We start from the raw sequence: 20,477 nt of genomic DNA, 5'->3' as shown, positions 1-20,477 counted from the left end.
TCAGATGCAGGTGATCTCAAAGTATTCTATGCATTCGTCCTTGTTTCATATGTGAACACAGGTCTGTACTGACAATGGGACAATGGCCCTTGATGCAGTGCCCCCACCAGCCTCTCTACATCAGGGAATTTATTTGCCAACTACGCATTTATTGCCACTGAATCTTTCATTGCAAACTTCCCGAATAGTTTACTTGTACGCCAAGACATTTGTTTTTCTTATACAAATTCAATTTAATGTTTCTGTCATAGAACCAGGGCATCTTGTGCTGAATATTTTTATACTGGTAGTGAGCAGTCAAGAGAACCTACAGTGAGAGTGCACTTGTTTTTTAGTTGTTACAGAAAATATGTACAGCACAGTTCTCAGGAATAACTAATCTCTAAAGTGTTATCTATCGAACAATGGCAAAGGACCACTGATAACAGGAGCACATTTAAAACTGTAGACAAACTATCCTGCTCTACATTAGATTTGAGGAATTAGCTAGCCAGGTGTGGGACGAGGCATTAGACTGCATGCATTCTTCATCTGTTTCCACAAACTGTTCACTGCTACTTCTTCTGGGCAGAGAGCGGTTTTAACAGATGCCACAACTGCATCTCCCTATCATTCAAGCAGCCTGGAAATAAAACACAAACCAAAAGCAACATGAACTGGATCCATCAACAAAGAATACTTGTCTCAAAACATCATGTGTCAGAGTCATAAAGTCATACCGGACGGAAACAAGCCCTTCAGCCCAATTTGCCCACGCTGACCAAGATGCTCCATCTACATTAGTCTCACCTGCCTGTGTTTGACCCATATCCCTCTAAACCTTTCCTATCTATGTGCCTGTCCAAATGTCTTTTAAATGTTGCTATCGTATCTGCCTCAATTACCTTCGCTGGCTGCTTGTTCTATATACCCACCATCTGCTGCGTGAAAAAGTTGCCCCTCGGGTTCCTATTACATTTTTTCCCTCTCTTGTCATGTGGTTCTTGATTCTCCAGCTCTGGGTAAAAGACTGTGCATTCACCCTGTCTACTAGACTCATGACCTTACAGTCCCCTATAAGATCACCTCTCATCCTCCTGTGCTCCAAACCTGCCAACCTCTCCCCATAAGTCTTAAGTTCTGGCAGCATCCTTGTAAATCTTCTCTGTACTCTTTCTAGCTTAATAACATGCAGGTTGACTAAAAGTGAACACCAATATGCCAAGTGTGGCCTCACCAATGTCTTGTACAGCTATAACATAACATCCCAACTTCTATGCTCAATATCCTGACTGATGATGGCCAATGTACTAAAAGTATTTTTGACCCACCCCATCCCACCCCATCTAGCTGTGACGCCACTTTGAAGGTACTGTGTACTTCACTGTGTAGTTCCTGCCCTGTGTGATTTCCCTACATGCAACACCTCGGAATACCTATCTGTATTACAATCGATTAACCATTCCTCAGCCGGCTGTAATTTTTGATAAGCAACGTCGCTCTCTATGATACTACCCATTTTAGTGTCATCAGCAAAATTACTAATCATGTCGTGTACATTCTCATCCAAATTATTGATGTAAACCACAAATAGCAATGGGCCCAGCTCTGATCCCCGAGGCACACTGCTAGTCACAGGTCTCCAGTCCAAAAAACAACCTTCCGCCATCATCCTCTGCTTCTTTCAATGAACCTAATTCAATCGGCTAGCTCGCGCTGGATCCCGTGTGATCTAACCATCCAAAGCAGCCCACCATGCAGAACCTAATCAAATGGTTTGCTGAGGTCCATGTAAAACAACCTTGATGCCTTTGCCCTCATCAAACGGTTTGGTTACCTCATCAAAAAACTGAATCAGATTCATAAGACACGATGTCCCACGTTCAAAAACATGTTGACTATCCCTAATCAGCCAGTTTGTCCAAATGCAAACATGCTCAGGATACTCTCCAGTAACTTGCCTATCACAGATGTTAGGCTTACTGATCTATAGTTTCCAGAGTTTTCCTTGCAGCCCTTCTTAAATAGAGACACATTAGCCGCCCTTCAGTCTTCCGGCACAACACCCGAGTCTAATGGTGATTTATATATCTCCTTTGCCCATAAACAACCTACTCTAATCAACTTTAGCAAGTTTCTGTCTTATACCATCAAAGTTGGCCTTGCCCAGATTCAGAATTTTAACTTGTGGGCCTGCTCTGTCTTTATCCAGAAATTCCTGCCTTTGCTACTCCATCATCCATTCTGCTTGGTTCCCCTTCCAAATAACGTTTGCCAGTTCCTCCATCGTGCCTCTGCAGTTACTCAATGATAATACCGATACATCTGACTTTGGCTTCCTCTCAACCTGCAGGCTGAATTCTACCATATTATGACCACTGGCTCTTCGGGTTTCTATTCACTTTAAGCTCCCTTATCAAATCTGGTTCATTACAAAACACCAAATCCAGCATTGCCTTTTCCCTAGTGGGCTCAACTATGTCCCAGATAGGACAATGAAATTCTTGCCTGCTGCAGCACAACAGAATATATAAACATAGTACAGGTACAATGCAATTTGTACAATGTAATACAATGTATTCACTTTCATTGTTCATATTTCTTTTATGAAGTGCTTTAAAACAATAAATGAAATGCCCCCGAGCTTCAAGTTTGCAAATCAGTCTGATATGGTTCATTTATTGAAACACCTATCGAAAGTCAATTTGCTCAATATGGTACTGTGTGCAACTGATCTCTCTGTGAATACGGAAATCTGCTATATCATGCATTTAAAAATATTAGTATCAATAAAGTACCTTCTTGATGTTCAAGAGTACAGCTTTGCAAGGTTTAGTTAATGTACATTTCTACCCATTCTACACATTTCAAAATGAAAACAACATCAATGTAGTTCAGGGCTGTGGACAGGTGAGTTGATTTTAAACTACTTTTCCCATTCGCCAAACAGGGATTCTCGCAGTAAGATAGACCAATATGTATATCAGTATGGTATTACATCCAGGCTCATTGACAGAGAAGAAAGCTATTTATATATCTTCTACAAAGACGAAATCAAACACTAACAGATGGCATAAAATAAAATCCAAAGTATTATTACCCAAGTGAGTGTTAGCAATGAGATTAATGCCTCCTTCGAAATTTACATCTGCACTATAAATAGGACCATCGTTCCACATCAGGTCAAAACCTCCGACCTGCTTCTCTTTTCCAGAGAGTCTGAAAAACACAACCTGTTAGTGAAAGAATGTGGTATTCTAACAAAGAAAGTATGGAGGTATATGTTCGTCACAAGTCTACAACCTCCTCCAACCTACTTCAGGCAGGCTCTAGTGCACAATATTTTTCATCTGCCTTAGCTCTGTGTTATTCCTGACTTATTCCTGACTCCTGCTATTCCTGAGAAGAGCTGATTGGCTGAAGCCCGTGGGAAAAGTGAGTCAGAGGGGGGAAAACAGTTTAAAAAGAGTGCCAAAAAGCAGCCAGAGTTAGCCCAGAGCTTACGTGGATCTTGGACAAGCAGCAACAAAGAGAAGCAGGGAGAAGAGCTGATTGGCTGAAGCCCGTGAGAAAGGTGAGTCAGAGGGGGAAAACAATTTAAAATGAGTGCCAAAAAGCAGCCAGAGTTAGCCCAGAGCTTACATGGATCTTGGACAAGCAGCAACAAAGAGAAGCAGGGAGAAGAGCTGATTGGCAGAAACCCGTGGGAAAGGTGAGTAAGTCACAGGGGAAAAACTGTTTAAAACTGAGGAATTTGGTTTGTAAATGGGTAAATTAGGCAATTTATCAGTCATTTAGAGCAAGGCTGCTCTAAGAGAGCGGCAATGAGGGAGCGGCCTTGTGAGGGAAGTGTGAGTCTTTGGCTCGAGAGCCTTCAGCGAGGAGGCTGAAGGGAGGAGGCTACACAAAAAGCTTGAGAGGAGGATGGACAAAGCAGCAGTGAGAACGACCGTTGGCTGGACTTGGTGAGTCTTGAGTGCAGGTTTACAAGGAGGGCAAACAGCACTTTAACAGTCTTTGAGTGCAGGTCGGACAAAGCACATACTTCCAAGCTCATCAGAGGAAGGAAGGTTAGGAGTGAGTGTGGGGATTGGCTGAACAATTAGATTGGGAGATTGGTAAATTGGACAATTAGGCAATTTAGCATCTGATATAATCAAGACTTGCTCGAGGGGTGCGGTCCTGTCGAGGGAAGTGCCCTGTGAGAAAGGTGCGAGTCTTTTGCTGCGAGTCTTCAATGAGGAGGCTGAGGGACCAGCGTCACCTTGTACTTCCGGTGGCGCTGGTGCCAGCAGCCTCCACCTACAGCCCGGTATCTTTTTGTTTTTTTGTTTATTTAGTTATGTTAAAAGTGTATTTTTTTGTGTTTTTTGGTGTTTTTATGTGGGGGAAGAGGGCACGGTGCGGGGGATACCGTACTTCAGCCGCTTCCTGGTGAGGACGCGACTATTATTCGAGTCGCGTCCTCCCCCCCCCCCCCCCCCTCCCTCCACAGCGGCCTACCTACCTGGATTGGCGCGGCCTTTCCTGCCGGGATCGACCGGAGCACCTGCAGCGGCGGGACAGCGCTGAAACATCGCGGGGCTGGCGATGCCTTACCGGGGGTCGCCGTTTGGAGCCCAGAGTGCTGGACCTGCTGCACCAACATCACGGAGCTGCGGTTTGCGGAGCTCCCAACGCGGGCGGCGCTGACTAACAACGCGGGGTCCTGCGACTCTGCCCGGCTCGACCTGTGGACTCAGGAGCTGCAGACTCCGGCTGCGGGAGGCGGCTGATCAGGAGGTCCGGGCCGCTGAGGAGGAGGATGCTCACCGTCGGGGTTCGGCGTCAGCGTTCCACCAGCCCGGCGTGAGGGCCTGAACATCGGGCCACCCGGGGCGGCGACTGCGGGTGCTCGGAAGGCCCCGACCACGGATGGACACGGAGGGGAGGCTGGCTGGACTATGGTGCCTTCCTCACCTGGGTGCCATTTATGTTATGTTGTGTTGTGGACTTTCTGTGTTTGTGCTTTTGTTAAATTTTTAATTCAATTTCAAATTTTATTTTTAATATGTTTCATTATTTATTTATTATTTATTTTTATTATTTTTCTTGTGATTTTTTTTTATTTTTTTTTTATTTTTTTTAACGATACTGCCTGTACGGGAAATTCGTTTCGTTGTCTCAAAGTGAGGCAACGACAATAAAATTTGAATACAAGAATACAAGAATACAAGGAGGATGCCACACCAAACGCTGGAGATGGCGAGACAAAAGAAGGAGATGTCAAGCAAGCTGATTCAGTGTGATGAACTTGGGGAACTGGAGAAGCAAGTGGATGACCTCAGGTTCATTCGAGAAACGTAGTCGTCCCTCGACAAGTCCTACAGTAAGATTGTTACATCTAAGGTACTGGAAGAGAGAAGGTGGGTGACGGTGAGAAGCGGAAGGAAACATGGAATGCATAGATCCCCGGGTGTTGTGCCTCTTGTGAACAGGTTCACCCACTTAGAAACTGTCGGGACAGAAGAGATTAACACACTGAGCGGCGCACTGGCTTCCGAAGCAAAATGTGCTGTTGAGCCAAAACCAAAGAGGCTGACGTCAGGCAACGCTATAGTATTTGAAGACTCCACTGTGAGAGGTATGGACAGGGGGTTTCTGCGGCAACAGACGGGATTCAAGGATGGTGTGCTGCCTCCCTGGTGCCAGGATCCAGGATGTCACGGACATGGTATTGGGGTTAGGGTGTTGACGTGGATAGAAAATTGCTTGGCAGACAGGAAGCAAAGTGTAGAAGTGAACGGGTCCTTTTCAGAATGGCAGGCAGTGACAAGTGGAGTGCTGCAAGGCTCGGTGTTGGGGCCAAAACTGTTTACCATATATATTAAAGATTTGGAAGAAGGAATTAGGAGCAACATTAACAAGTTTGCGGATGACACGAAGCTGGGTGGCAGTGTGAACTGTGAAGAGGATGTTCGGAGGTTGCAGGGTGACCTGGACAGGTTGAGTGAGGGGGATGCATGGCAGATGCAGTATGATATAGATAAATGTGAGGTTATCCACTTTGGCGGCAAAAACAAAGGGGCAGATTATTATCTCAATGGGGTTAGGTTAGGTAAGGGGAGGTAAAGCGATACCTGGGTGTCCTTGTACACCAGTCATTGAAAGTTGGTGTACAGGTACAGCTGGCAGTGAAGAAAGCTAATGGAATGTTGGCCTTCATAACAAGAGGATTTCAGTATAGGAGTAAAGAGGTTCTTCTGCAGTTGTATAGGGCTCTGGTAAGACCACATCTGGAGTGTTGTGTACAGTTTTTGTCTCCTAATTTGAGGAAGGACATCCTTGTGATTGAGGCAGTGCAGCGTAGGTTCACGAGATTGATCCCTGGGATGGCGGGACTGTCATATGAGGAAAATTGAAAAGACTAGGCTTGTATTCACTGGAGTTTAGAAGGATGAGGGGGAATCTGATAGAAACATATATAATTATAAAAGGACTTGACAAGCTGGATGCAGGAAAAATGTTCCCAATTTTGGGTGAGTCCAGAACCAGGGGCCACAGTCTTAGAATAAAGAGGAGGCCATTTAGGACTGAGGTGAGAAAAAGCTTTTTCACCCAGAGAATTGTGAATTTGTGGAATTACCTGCCACAGAGGGCAGTGGAGGCCAAATCACTGGATGGATTAAATAGAGCTCTAGGGGCTAGAGGAATCAAGAGATATGGGGAGAAGGCAGGCACGGGGTATTGATTGGGGACGATCAACCATGATCACAGTGAGTGGCGGTGCTGGCTCGAAGGACCGAATGGCCTCCTCCTGCACCTACTTTCTGTGTTTCTATGTTTAATCAGCAAGAAGGCCTTTGTTGATTGGAGGTTGCTACAGGGAGCTCTAATCCATAGACTGGACCTTGCATCATATACTTTTCAAGGCATAAACAGCCTGAATTGGCAGATAGGAAGCAGATGCATACTCTGGCCTACTGGCAGTGAAACAGCACTCACTTCAGGGAGCAGTAAAGTGATTTTGGAAAAACATTAAACCCACACCACTATGGACAACCAAGGAAATGTCAGCCTCTTCTATCCAAAATTCAAGTAGTTTTTGATCTAGATCTTACTCTTAGTTTGTAGGCTTCCTACCAACTACCATGGTAGGAAGGGCTATTCCCATATCTGGAGTTTATACAGCTCACCTGCGAGTGCAGAATCTGGAATCGTCAGTATGAATTACAATGGGTAAGATGGTAATAATGAGGGGCAAATGTGGTCCATTTGTAGGAGCTGAATCATTTTTTAAGCCATAAATGATATGTTAAGGGGGGGGAAACAGATGCCAGGAAACTCATAGTTAATAATGTGAGTCCACCATACAGAAGAGGAGGTGATGATAAATCAATAAAGATAGATAGATCTTCAAGACCTGATCAAATGTATCACAGGGCATTGTGGAAATCTAGGGAAGAAATTGTAGGACCTCTGGTAGGGATATTTGTATCATGGGAGTGATGTTAAAAGACGGGGGTGACCAATGCTGTGCCTCTACTTAAGAAAGGCTGCAAGGAAAAGCTTTGGGAACTACAGACTGGTGAACCCAACATCAGTGGTTGAAAAGTTATTAGATGAGATTCTGAGCGACAGTTGGTAGGCAACACAGAGGGAGCATTGGTCTTCAGGAAATACCTTCTTTCTGAATATCTACTAGCTCGGATGGGCATTAAATATCTGTATTCCTTTTGATTCTAAACTAAATTTCTTGAGCAACAAACACTGCCAAAGAGTCAAATATTCATTCATTCATAACTTTTTTTAGAAGTGTTTTGTGCATACTGGCTGCTCCATTTGTCTCCCACAGTACTCCTTATAAGAGATTCCTTACCTCTGAGGCATGTTAAAATATCATGTGGACTTCGAAGATACGATGTAAATATGTTTTTTCTTCACTCACCTTCCTTCCATGTCGACAATGTTCACTGTGTCCTGCAGCAAACGACATTTCAGCTCATAATCCTCCTGGCTGCTAGCTATCAGTGATGGAGATGCATTCACTTCCAAAAGCCACCTAATAAAACAGGAAGAAACCAAATATGTGATGTGTCAAGAGCTGCCGAGTGGAACTGCAGACCAAACATTGAGAATGCCATGCAACATGAGCGGAGAAGTTACTCAGGAACAAACAGGTGTGAAGCATAAGTCCTGTGATATTTGCAATTTGACTGCTTTTCTTCTGACCAGAAGAGTCAAACACTGTCCCATGACCATAAAAGACAGCTGTACAGAGAGGCCCTGAACATTCACCTCGGTTCTCTGCCATAAACTGGGATGTGGATCATTCTAAATTTCACAAGCAGCTGAGTACAAAACAATTTAAAGAATTTCATCCATTCATCCTGTAATTCACTGATGTAACTACCATTCTAACCCACTCACATATTTTCACTCACCCAAAAACTAATTTCTTCTGAACAAACCACAAACACAGAACTTAAGTCTACATACAGAGACACACATGCAAGCTATACAGCGCATACAGGTATACACCGCAACTACAGAGCAGGTTCAGGTACACAGAGCCACAGAGTATATGCAAAAATACAATCAAATGACAATTAAAGTAATTGTCCTGAAATATTGTGTTTCTTTCTCTCTTCACAGATACTGCCTGGTCTGTCGCTAGTTTTGGGGCCTTGTTTATTTTAGATTCACAGTGATTGGTTGCTGCTGCTCTGCTGCATCGGTTGTGTGTCTCAAGTGGGCGGCGCGACTCGCGTCGCAGCGGCCTCGGCAGTCCGTCTGTCTTTTTGTTATTTTTTGTCCCGTTTTAATGTAGTTTTTATTTATTTTTTGATGGGGTATGTGTGTGTGTGTGTGTGTGGAAACTTTTAAAATCTTTCTCCTGCACGGAGAACCCGACCTTTTCCCTGTCGGGTCTCCGTTGTCATTGGGGCTGCAACGTGGAGCGGCCTCCAGCAGGAACGACCTAGGGCTCCAGTCGCGGAGTTGCAGACCTACTCACCATCGTAGAGCTGGCCGAGTTCGGAGCGGGTGGAGCGGTGGTGGCGCGCTGCTGTGACCCGACCCCGGGGATTCGGAGGCTTACCGCAGGTCCGGTGGACAGTGACACCGGGAGCCCGCGGGTCCCTGCTGGGAGACCGCTTTTTGGGGCTTCCGCAACAGTGACTTCACCCGCCCGAGTCGCGGGGTCGAGGAGTGCCTGGAGCGGGGCCTTACATCACCGCCCGGCGCGGCTTCAACGGCTGTGGGACTTTGCTAGCGCCCGCCGAGGGCTCTAACATCAAGACCCGGAGCAGGGCCTTGCATCACCTGGCGCGGCGTTAATGGCCGCGGGACAATTGCCATCGCCCGCCAGGGGCTTTGACTGACATCGGGAGGGGAATGGGGAGTGCAGGGGAGAGATACGGAAACATAGAAACATAGGAATTAGGTGCAGGAGTAGGCCATTCGGCCCTTCGAGCCTGCACCGCCATTCAATATGATCATGGCTGATCATCTAACTCAGTATCCCGTACCTGCCTTCTCTCCATACCCTCTGATCCCCTTAGCCACAAGGGCCACATCTAACTCCCTCTTAAATATAACCAATGAACTGACCTCAACTACCTTCTGTGGCAGAGAGTTCCAGAGATTCACCACTCTCTGTGTGAAAAAAGTTCTTCTCATCTCATCATATGTTTTTTTGCCTTCCATCACAGTGAGGAGGAGATGCGCTGTGATGGATGTCTGTGTAAATTGTGTTGCGTCTTGAGTCTTTTTTTCTTGTGTGTATGACTGCAGAAACAACATTTCATTTGAGCCTCTATGTTCAAGTGACAAATAAATTGTATTGTGTGTATTGTGTGTTTAATTTAATTAAACTTGATGGCAGGAATGTTATTGCATTGCGTTTGTTGCAGGAGGTGGGAAGTCAGGGGCACTGCTGATGTCACTGACCACTACACCCCTGGGAACTGTGTCCAGATGCAGCTCCTCTAGGACTTAGTTAGGGAACTGGAGCAGCAGCTGGATGATCTGCGGTCCATCTGGGATGACAAAAGCTTCCTGGACAGGACCTAGAGTCACTGCAAAAGTGCAGGAGGTGCGACAGGTAGAGGCGGAAAGAAAGGGGATGAAGCGAGTGCAGGTGAAAGTTTCTCTTGAAAACAGGTACGCCCTCTTGGGAGCTCTTGTGGCAGACAACGCTTCCAATCCGAGCAGTGGACCAGTCTGACTCGAATCCTAACGCTGAGCCTCGACCGACGAGACTGATGTAAGGCAGAGCCATAGTGGTGGGTGACTCCATTGTCCGAGGTGTGGACAGGAGATTCTGTGGCGACAGGCGAGACTTGAGGAAGGTGTGTTGCCTCCCTGGTGCCAGGGTCCAAGATGTCTCAGACCGAGAGGGAAGGTGAACAGCTGGAAGTAATTGTGCATGTAGGCACAAATGACGTGGGTAAGCAGAGGCAGGAGGTTCTGCAACGTGAGTATAGAGAACTAAGTAGGAGGCTGAAAAGCAGGGCTTTCTAGGGTGGTTATCTCTGGGTTGCTTCCAGTACCTCATGCTAGTGAGGGTAGGAACAGGGAGATAGGGGATCTGAATGTGTGGCTGAGAAGTTGGTGCAGGGGGCAGAGATTTAGATTTCTAGAATCTCTGGGGCAGGGGTGACCTGTACAAAAGGGACGGGTTGCACCTTAATTGGAAGGGGAAAAACATTCTGGCAGACAGGTTTGTTAGTGCTACACAGGTGGGTTTAAACTAAAAAGTGGGGGGCTGAAGTCAACAACGTGGACGCGTATCCATGCAGCTAACGGGAAAGAGAGTGTAGGAAAGGTCTTGTTTAAACTAACAGGGCAAGAGGATGGGATCCAATGCAAGGAGGCAATAAAAGGAAGACAGAAGCAAAAGGTGGAAGGGAGATAAGAAAACCTAACCTGAAAGCTTTGTGCCTTAATGTGAGGAGCATTCGAAATAAGGTGGATGAATATAATGCACAGTTAGTAGTTAAGGGATATGATACAGTTAGAATTATGGAAACATGGCTCCAGGATGACCAAGGCTGGGAGCTAAACATGCAGGGGTATTCGATATTCAGGAAGGACAGACAGAAAGGAAGAGGAGGTGGGTGGCATTGCTGGTTAAAGAGGAGATTAATGCAATCGCAAGGAGGGACATTAGCTTGGATGCTGTAGAATCAGTATGGGTGGAACTGCGAAATAGCCAAGGGCAGAAAACGCTTCTTGGAGTGGTATACAGACCACCAAACAGCAGTAGGGAGGTTGTGGATGGCATCAAGCAGGAAATTAGGGATGCGTACAGCAAAAGTACAGCGGTTATCATGGGTGACTTCATTCTACATATAGATTGGGCCAACCAAATTTTCCAATGTTCTCTCGACTCTGGATCAGTTCCTGTGGACTGGAGGGTAGCCAATGTAACTTCACTTTTTAAGAAAGGAGATAGAGAGAAAACAGGGAGTTATAGACCAGTTAGCCTTACATCGGTAGTGGGGAAGATACTGGAGTCGATTAAAGATGTTACAGCAAAACATTTGGAAAGCTGTGACGGGATCAGTCAAAGGACGCATGGATTTATGAACGGGAAATCATGCTTGACTAATCTTTTGGAAATCTTTGGGGATGTAACAAGTAGAATGGATATGGGAGAGCCAGTGGATGTGGTGCATCTGGACTTTCAAAATGCCTTTGACAAGGTCCCACACAAGATTAGTGTGCAAAATTAGAGTACATGGTATTGGGGGTAGGGCATTGACATGGATAGAGAACTGGTTGGCAGACAGGAAGCAAAGAGTAGGAATCCTCTGGCACCTCTCCTTAAATACAGGAGAGGTGCCAGATTGGAGGATGGCGAATGTTGTGCCTCTTTTCAAGAAGGGCTGCTGGGAAAATGCTGGAACTATAGGCCAGTGAGCTTAACATCTGTAGTTGGTAAGTTACTGGAGATTTTGGATGATCAGCCATGATCATATTGAATGGCGGTGCTGACACGAAGACACGGAATGGCCTACTCCTGTACCTGTTTTCTGTTTCTATGCATACAACACATAACCACATATACAGAATTACAACACATATAGGAACATATGAAACGACATAACTCATACAGAATACAGCCACACAGCACATAGGAGGCAAATATAACATGTACAGAGTCACCAAACACATAAAGGCACACAGTCAGGCACATCTGATGAGATTCAAATGACTTTAACTCAATCCATTATTCATTGTCCTCACGGTTTCAGGTTCTTATCGATCAAAATGTCGTATCCATATAGTTCAAAGCAATGCTTGTCATTAATTATTACACTCTGGACACTCTGCAAACTTTTGATGAATATGTTGTCCATGTCTCTGAAGAGCGTTTCTACAGTCTCGGTGCCATGTTTTGCTGTCAGATACTGTCCGCAGCTGTTGCATTAACCATTTGCACCCCTAGAAGAAAGCAAAGCATCTCATTGATTTGAAGTGTCAGTCTTAATATGTCTCACCAGTGAGTTTCAGTGTCTTTCCACATGTTTTAACAACTCAGAACGTCTAACAGTATGTTATAGCGGATCAGTATCTCTGTGTCAGTAAACCAAATGGTTTTTTTTACACCAATCTGGCAGTGTTGCAGTCACTGCAATTGAGACTAGCTGCAATTCATTGAAGATAACTTTGTATCTGTGCCCCGCAGTGGACACAGATACAAGCGCCTTAATGTACATTGCAGTGTCTGTACTTATTGTGTCATTCAGTTAACAAAATGGGGGCTGGGTGTAAAGCTACTTACTGTCGTCCTTAGACAGCCATGCCAGGTAATGTGTGGTTAACCTCTTCAAAATATTTTTGCTGTATTACTGCTGATGGAACTCAATAAAGTTTGTGTTGAAAAGAGTGCCAAGAGTAAAACATGTGACCTTCCCGGATGTTTTTTCCAATAACTGTTCAGTTAAAGCAACCAGGATGCAAATTCAAAGGACATTGGTGCAGTGTAAAACCAAGGCTTCTGATTAAGTGATGTGATAATGAATGGGAAGTGATATCCCTAGAATTGAGTAAGCATTAGCAGTGGTTAATATTAAGAAGGGGAATCCCTTCAAAGACATTAAATAATACTTTGGGATCATGGATTTGCAGTGTTAACTGGCCTGGTACCCGGCACTGAGGACTGAGCATTTGTCCATTTCACTGCAGGTCAATGAACACTAAGAAAAAACTGAAAAGGAGACAGGATTACGGATGCAATGTCCCTGCTGAATATGATGCCAGTATAAACTGATCACTTCTGCCTGCACATGATCCACATTCCCCATTCCTCCAAGACCAATTTTCAGAGCAATTGATTAAAAATAAGGCAGAGAGCAAAAGACTTAGCTCAACATATTGTATTAAGGTAATATTGATTGAGTCAGATACTGCTGAAGATGAAAGTGCATGAGTTCTAGGGATTGCAAGACTGTTGATGTTTACAGAAGTACTGAATGGTCTGAATCAAGGGCAGATTGAGTTGGATGCATTTGGAAAGGATTAACAGAGAGGAACAAAGATGCTGTTTTTCAAAAAAAACACAAAGTGCTAGAGTAACTTAGTGGGTGAGGCAACATCTCTGGAGGACATGGACAGGTGACATTTCAGGTCCTGATTTAAACGTACTTGAATTTGAATTGTATGTTAGGAAACACCTCTATGGAAACACCTCCATTTAGATAATACTATGGTATTATCTAAATGGTGGCCGATTGGGAAAGGGGGAGATGCAGCGAGACCTGGGTGTCATGGTACACCAGTCATTGAAGGTAGGCATGCAGGTGCAGCAGGCAGTAAAGAAAGCGAATGGTATGTTAGCTTTCATTGCAAAAGGATTTGAGTATAGGAGCAGAGAGGTTCTACTGCAGTTGTACAGGGTCTTGGTGAGACCACACCTGGAGTATTGCGTACAGTTTTGGTCTCCAAATCTGAGGAAGGACATTATTGCCATAGAGGGAGTGCAGAGACGGTTCACCAGACTGATTCCTGGGATGTCAGGACTGTCTTATGAAGAAAGACTGGATAGACTTGGTTTATACTCTCTAGAATTTAGAAGATTGAGAGGGGATCTTATAGAAACTTACAAAATTCTTAAGGGGTTGGACAGGATAGATGCAGGAAGATTGTTCCCGATGTTAGGGAAGTCCAGGACAAGGGGTCACAGCTTAAGGATAAAGGGGAAATCCTTTAAAACCGAGATGAGAAGAACTTTTTTCACGCAGAGAGTGGTGAATCTCTGGAACTCTCTGCCACAGAGGGTAGTTGAGGCCAGTTCATTGGCTATATTTAAGAGGGAGTTAGATGTGGCCCTTGTGGCTAAAGGGATCAGGGGGTATGGAGAGAAGGCAGGTACCGGATACTGAGTTGGATGATCAGCCATGATCATATTGAATGGCGGTGCAGGCTCGAAGGGCCGAATGGCCTACTCCTGCACCTAATTTCTATGTTTCTATGTCTATGTTTCTATATGTCGTTAATTATTGATTTTAAATCAAGGATGTGATATTTGGTTATCTAAAGGTGTGAAGGCACACGAGGAAAATCGGAGAAATTGGAAAAGGATGGTTCAAGGTAAATTGCTCAGTGATTTGCTCCTTTCCTATATTCTCGTGCGTTATTTATGAATTACATTCACCCAGATGTTTACGTATAAATCAGAGGGCGATTTAGTATTATAGCAAGCCCCTCTCAATAACAGGAACCCTACTTCCATGTCAAATGACTGCTACACTGCCGCTTCCAATTTCACTGATCATTGTTACCCACCTTTTCTGGATCATAGTCGGGAGCGGTTTTCTGGACTGCCACATTTGTAAGATGTATAACTGGTTAAGATATGAATTATGGAAAAAAAGGTACCAGTACATATTATAATAGTTGAATTGCATAACATGAAGATTAGAAATATTCATGTATCAATGTGTGAAATACACTTCTAGATACAGCGGTGTCCAGATCTTCAGAATGATTGAAAAAATTGCCGACACATTCAAAACCATGCACATATACAAAATAATACTTTATGCAAGGGAGGTAGACAGAAAGGCAGAAACTACAGGCCAATTAGTTTAGCATCTGCCATGGGGAAAATATTAGAAGCTATTATTAAACATTTTAGCAGTGCACTTAGACAACAAATCAAGGTAAACCATGTTTTCAAGAGAGAGCTAGATAGGGCTCTTAAAAATAGCGGAGTCAGGGGATATGGGGAGAAGGCAGGAACGGGGTACTGATTGGGGATAATCAGCCATAATCACATTGAATAGCGGTGCTGGCTTGAAGGGCCAAATGGCCTACTCCTGCACCTATTGTCTATTGTAAACAGGAAAATATGTCCAATCAATTTACAGAAGTGACAAGTGCTATGGATAAAGCAGAAGTAACATTTCATTTAGCTGTGGTTAACAGGGGGATATCCTATACGTAGATTCCAGATGGCATTTAAGTAAGATGTGGCATCAAAGATTATTATTGAAAATAAAGGCTCATGAAGTAGGAGGTAACCTATGGCTATGGATAGAAGATTGACTGACTAACAGGAAACCGACAGAACATACATAGAACAGTACAGCACAAGAATGGGCCCTTCAGCCCACGATGTTTGTGCTGGACTAATCTCACCTACCTGCTTATGATCTATATCCCTCTATTCCCTGCAGATGTGTGTGCCAATCTGAAAGCCTCTTAAATATCACTATCATATCTGCCTCCACCAGCGCCCCAGCAACGCGTTCCAGGCCCCCACCACCCTGTGTAAAAAGCATGCCCCGCACATCTCCATTAAACTTTCCCCTTCTCATCTTATAGCTATAGCCTCTTGTGTTGGACATTTCCACCCAAAAAAGCTTCTAACTGTCTATCATATCCATGTCTCTCATTGTTTTATATACCTATCAAGCCTCCCCCCCCCCCCCCCAACCTCCAACGTTCCAAAGGATACAATCCAAGAACTATCCAAGCTCTCCCTGTCAACCCTCTCATCCAGGCAGCATTCTAGTACACCATGTCTGCACCATCTCCAAAGCTTCCATTTCTTTCCTATAATAGGACAACCAGAAATTCACGCAATACTCCTAATGCTGCGTAACCAACGTCCTATAGAGCTGCATCATGATCTCCAGACTCTTATATTCAATGCCCAATAGCATTGAAGGCAAGCATAACAAGGTATATATGTAGAGGTATTGAAAAGGATATAAATATTAAGACCATGTGATCTGCAGGGTGAGACGTTTCCTTCAAATCCACTGGCAGGATAGGCAAACCAACGTCAACATCCTTTTTTCCAGGCCAATGTTGCGAACATTGATGCCCTTGATCTTGCTCAGCAAGTTATGGTAGGGACAGTAAAGGTGTGAGTGGGTGAAAATCATCCTCATGTCCACATCAAACAATGAAAAAGCATGAACAATCTTGTCGACCCCCTCACCTACTCTACTTGTTGCAGAGGATACAGATTCTGCAGAAGACGCATTAGGAATCAGAAATTGCAGAGGTGAAGTGGAAGCAACTCATCCTCAATCATTAGGAACGGCCTGAAAGATTGCTGCGAGTTACCAAGATAAAAAATACAATGAACGTCGTGGGATACAGCAAATGCACAAATATTCTTATGAGAGTTGAATATTATATAACAAAGGATACAATGATCATCAATGCTGGTCAGGGAGAAGCGGGTATTTGAAAAGCGTGCAAACCCATCTCGATATAACCAGGCTTTCAGAGGGATGTACTGCATAGAGGGAGAATCGCAAAGGAACAATTAAACTTGTATTTATCATTACTAAAAAAAATCGACACCACGGCTATACTTACCAATGGAACTCTGAGTGAGTTGGCGTGTGTGGACACTCCATTTGATTCTGAGAAACCAGAGGAAAGCTCACAATTCCATAGTCATGTTTCTATTGAACATCCACCCAATTTACCATCATCCATTGAGCAGTTAACATACATAAATATTCTTAAACAACCTCAACTGAGAGTCAATAGCCTTAAACCAATAGACTTAAGCAACAACTCTGAGAGAATAAGGTCCCTCAGAAACTAAAATGGTCATCTCAGTGTGGAGCTGCAGTGCACTCATGCCCGCATTCTCCACCAGTATGGCATTGGTCATCATAACGGAACAGCAATGGACACGCTGGCACATACAGTAAGGTGAATTCACACATAGAAACATAGAAAATAGGTGCAGGAGTAGGCCATTCGGCCCTTCGAGCCTGCACCGCCATTCAATATGATCATGGCTGATCATCCAACTCAGTATCCTGTACCTGCCTTCTCTCCATACCCCCTGATCCATTTTAGCCACAAGGGCCACATCTAACTCCCTCTTAAATATAGCCAATGAACTGGCCTCAACTACCTTCTGTGGCAGAGAATTCCACAGAGAATTTGAGGAGCAACCCCCCTTGCATCCCCTCTCTCTCCATCCGTCCCCCACCCAAGTCGTTGTACTAGCTTCAAAGTCGTCTTGTTGAGTCTCATTATCTGTAACTCGTTTTTTCACCTAGCCCACAGCTATCTATGACCTGTTTCCTTTATCCTCATTACTTTTTTAGATATCTTTAATTCATTTGATCTATATGTCTCTATATTTACCATTTGTATCTCTTGTTTCCCTTACTCCTGACTCTCAGTCTGAAGAAGGCTCTCCACCTGAAACATCACCTATTCCATTTCTCCAGAGACGCTGTTGCTCCAGATTCGTGTGCCTAATCTTCGATGATACTTTAATGCATGATTTAAATTTATGGGTTTAATAAACCCAAAATAAATATTGATATATATTCCTGTTGACTCATAAATATGTATAAAGTACCACTTGGATTAATAGATATTACTTGATTTATAGGTTCAGATGATATTACGCTTTGAGTAGAAAGCTACCTGTATTATCAAGGTGTGCTTAGATAATATGTCAACCATAAAGGAAAATGGTTACAATTACTTAACGACAAGGAAGCACACGATTTTAACTATTGTGTGTATGCTAGCTCCTTTCAACAATAGACATGCTGTTCTAGACCACAGCACATTTGTCTTCTTCAGGTATTAATTTCCCTTTAAAGGCAGCTGCTGGTTCTCCGTTCATACGTGTAATGCAGGACATCCTGAGAAAAAGTGCTTTTCCTCAGGCCTGTGTTATTTTTTTCTGTCAAACATCTTAAATAATGTAATGATTTTCAGATAATGTAAAGTTTTTTCTCTCTATTTAATCCCTTCATTAATTTAAACCTCTTTAAAGCTCCCCACTATTTGTTTCACTACAAAGAACAATCTCGGCTTCACCAGCCTATTTATGTAACTCTGATCTTTTATTCATAGAACCATTTCTAATTCTAACAAAATAATAGATCCTCTTCTGGGATAGCACACAAAGATTTGCTATGCTCTGGTGCCATCTTACATCTATCGTGTCCCAAATCTGCAAAAATCAAGTCTGATCTTGGCCTAAGGAGATATGCATTTCTAATCGTTGTAACTTTCCCCTAATGTCCTGGCGGCACCCAGCACATTCACTGTAAGGTTATGTCATCTGCTTTGACCAATAGACCTTCATTTGCCTACTCTTGGTCAGCTATGAATTTACCAATGGTAGACATTTGAATTTCATTTTTTGGTTTGATTGTTGACATCAATTAAATTAGAAAAAGACACTAGTGCAGGATTTGCACACGGTAATGTCCGATCCTTGACTCTTGACTCTTGACTCTTGACTCTTGACTCCTCATTCATCTTCAGAACCACTGTTCTAAGACACATTTCAGATTGTTTGTGTTGATCTTTCTAACCATATTCATCCATCATTTTCAGAGATAAGGTTCAATTTACATACAAATTTATTTCAATGGACAAACATAAATCCAACATCACAGTAAATGCAAAATATGATTAATAAATCTGAATATTAAATAGAATCCTTTCCATTGCCAATTCAGTACACAACCTCGCACCTAATCCAAGGCTATGAATTAGTTGAATGCTATATTTGTTTAATATGTATGGAGCATGAGAGTCTTCAAAAACAAAAACTACTTACAGACATCACCAGTACATAGACTCGCAGATCAAACTTCCTCCCTGTAAATCACCAAAGATCTCATTAGTAAACCAAATAAATAACCACTTTCTCAAGGGAAAATAAATTGTGGCTCAGCCTGCTTTCCACATATTAGCTGATCATCAACAATTAGTAGCCTGTTCCTGCCTTCATGCCATATCCCTTGACTCCGCTATCTTTAAGAGCTCAATCTAACTCACTCTTGAAAGCATCCAGAGAATTGGCCTCCACTGCCTTCTGGGGCAGAGAATTCCACAGATTCACAACCCTCTGAGTGAAAAAGTTTCTCCTCATCTCCGTTCTAATTGGCTTACCCCTTATTCTTAAACTGTGGCCCCTGGTTCTGGACTCCCCCAACATCGGGACATGCCACTTTCAGGGAGGAAAGGACTTTATAGGTCTCTCTGGTCATCAACTTGGCATCCTACCATTGATGGTATATGTTCGACCCTATTTGATTTTCCAAATTCATAGCTAACATTTGTCAGGATAAAATTCCTTCTGCCAATGCTTGACCTAACTTTCCATCTCATCTATATCCTGCTATTTTATTTTGAAGTCTCATGACAAGACTACGTGAAGAACCCGTCAGTCCGCATGCGCATCAATATGTCGTCGCATGGCGCGAGATACGGATGCATTTGGAAATGCTCCATCAGAGTTTAACGGTGAAGGTAAGGTTTTTTGCAGGAACGGTACTGCTTGTTTCAACGTGGGTTTGATTCCAAAAATGGACAAACCACAAACAAGAATAGATGTGCCGCTGAAAATTCAGTGGGAAATGACGGCAACAAGCCGTTGCTATCAGGCTCAGAGACGCTAACAGCAGGCTTGGAGATGCTGGCAGGCGCGGCCTGCACTACAACCACCGTTAAATCTCCAAAAGGGAGCAGGTGGCCCACCCCGGTCTCGGAGTAGCTGGCAGGCCTGACCTGCACAGCAATCTCCGCTAAAGGTCCGAAAGAGAGCAGCTTGTCAAGCCGGGCTAGGAAACGTGAACAGACACAACCTGCAAATTAACTTCCGCGAAAGCTCCGAAAAGGAGCAGCTTGTCGACCCGGGCTCGGAGACGCTGGCAGGTAGGGTCTGCAGAACAACCTGCACGAAAGCTCCAAAAAGGTGCAGCTTAACGACACCGGGCTCAGGGAAGACCAAGTCAGAACTGGCTGTCCAAAAGGTCAATACTGGCCAGGGAGGCACTGTCTCTTGATGTTATCAGACAACTCACAAGAATTTTGAGTGAATTTTAAAGTCACACTCTACCAGGGCTGCTGGCACATCAGCAGCCAGTAGAATGGATGTTCCTCTTGATCACATTCTTGCAACAGTAGGATGGTCAGATGAACGCGCTTTCGGAATTTTTATAATAAACAGGTTTGGGCGATTGCAGATAGAATTCTGGACAGTGTTACAAGAACTGTTTGTA

General features: G+C 43.9%; 1 protein-coding gene across 1 annotated transcript in view; it reads right to left on the bottom strand.

The window, feature by feature from the left end:
• Positions 1-313: 313 nt before the first annotated feature.
• Positions 314-20,477, bottom strand: part of ttll9 (tubulin tyrosine ligase-like family, member 9) — a 33,028-nt gene continuing 12,864 nt past the window's right edge. The window contains 8 exon segments of the mRNA XM_055652362.1: positions 314-622; positions 3,080-3,198; positions 7,907-8,020; positions 12,211-12,377; positions 12,379-12,408; positions 14,752-14,810; positions 16,630-16,717; positions 19,031-19,071. Of these exon segments, the coding sequence (XP_055508337.1) occupies positions 555-622; positions 3,080-3,198; positions 7,907-8,020; positions 12,211-12,377; positions 12,379-12,408; positions 14,752-14,810; positions 16,630-16,717; positions 19,031-19,071 (686 nt within the window). The 3' untranslated portion in view covers positions 314-554.

Source organism: Leucoraja erinacea, chromosome 21 (genome assembly GCF_028641065.1).
Source record: "Leucoraja erinacea ecotype New England chromosome 21, Leri_hhj_1, whole genome shotgun sequence".
In the NCBI taxonomy this organism is placed as follows: Eukaryota; Metazoa; Chordata; class Chondrichthyes; order Rajiformes; family Rajidae; genus Leucoraja; species Leucoraja erinaceus.
This window is presented reverse-complemented; position numbering and strand designations above follow the sequence as displayed.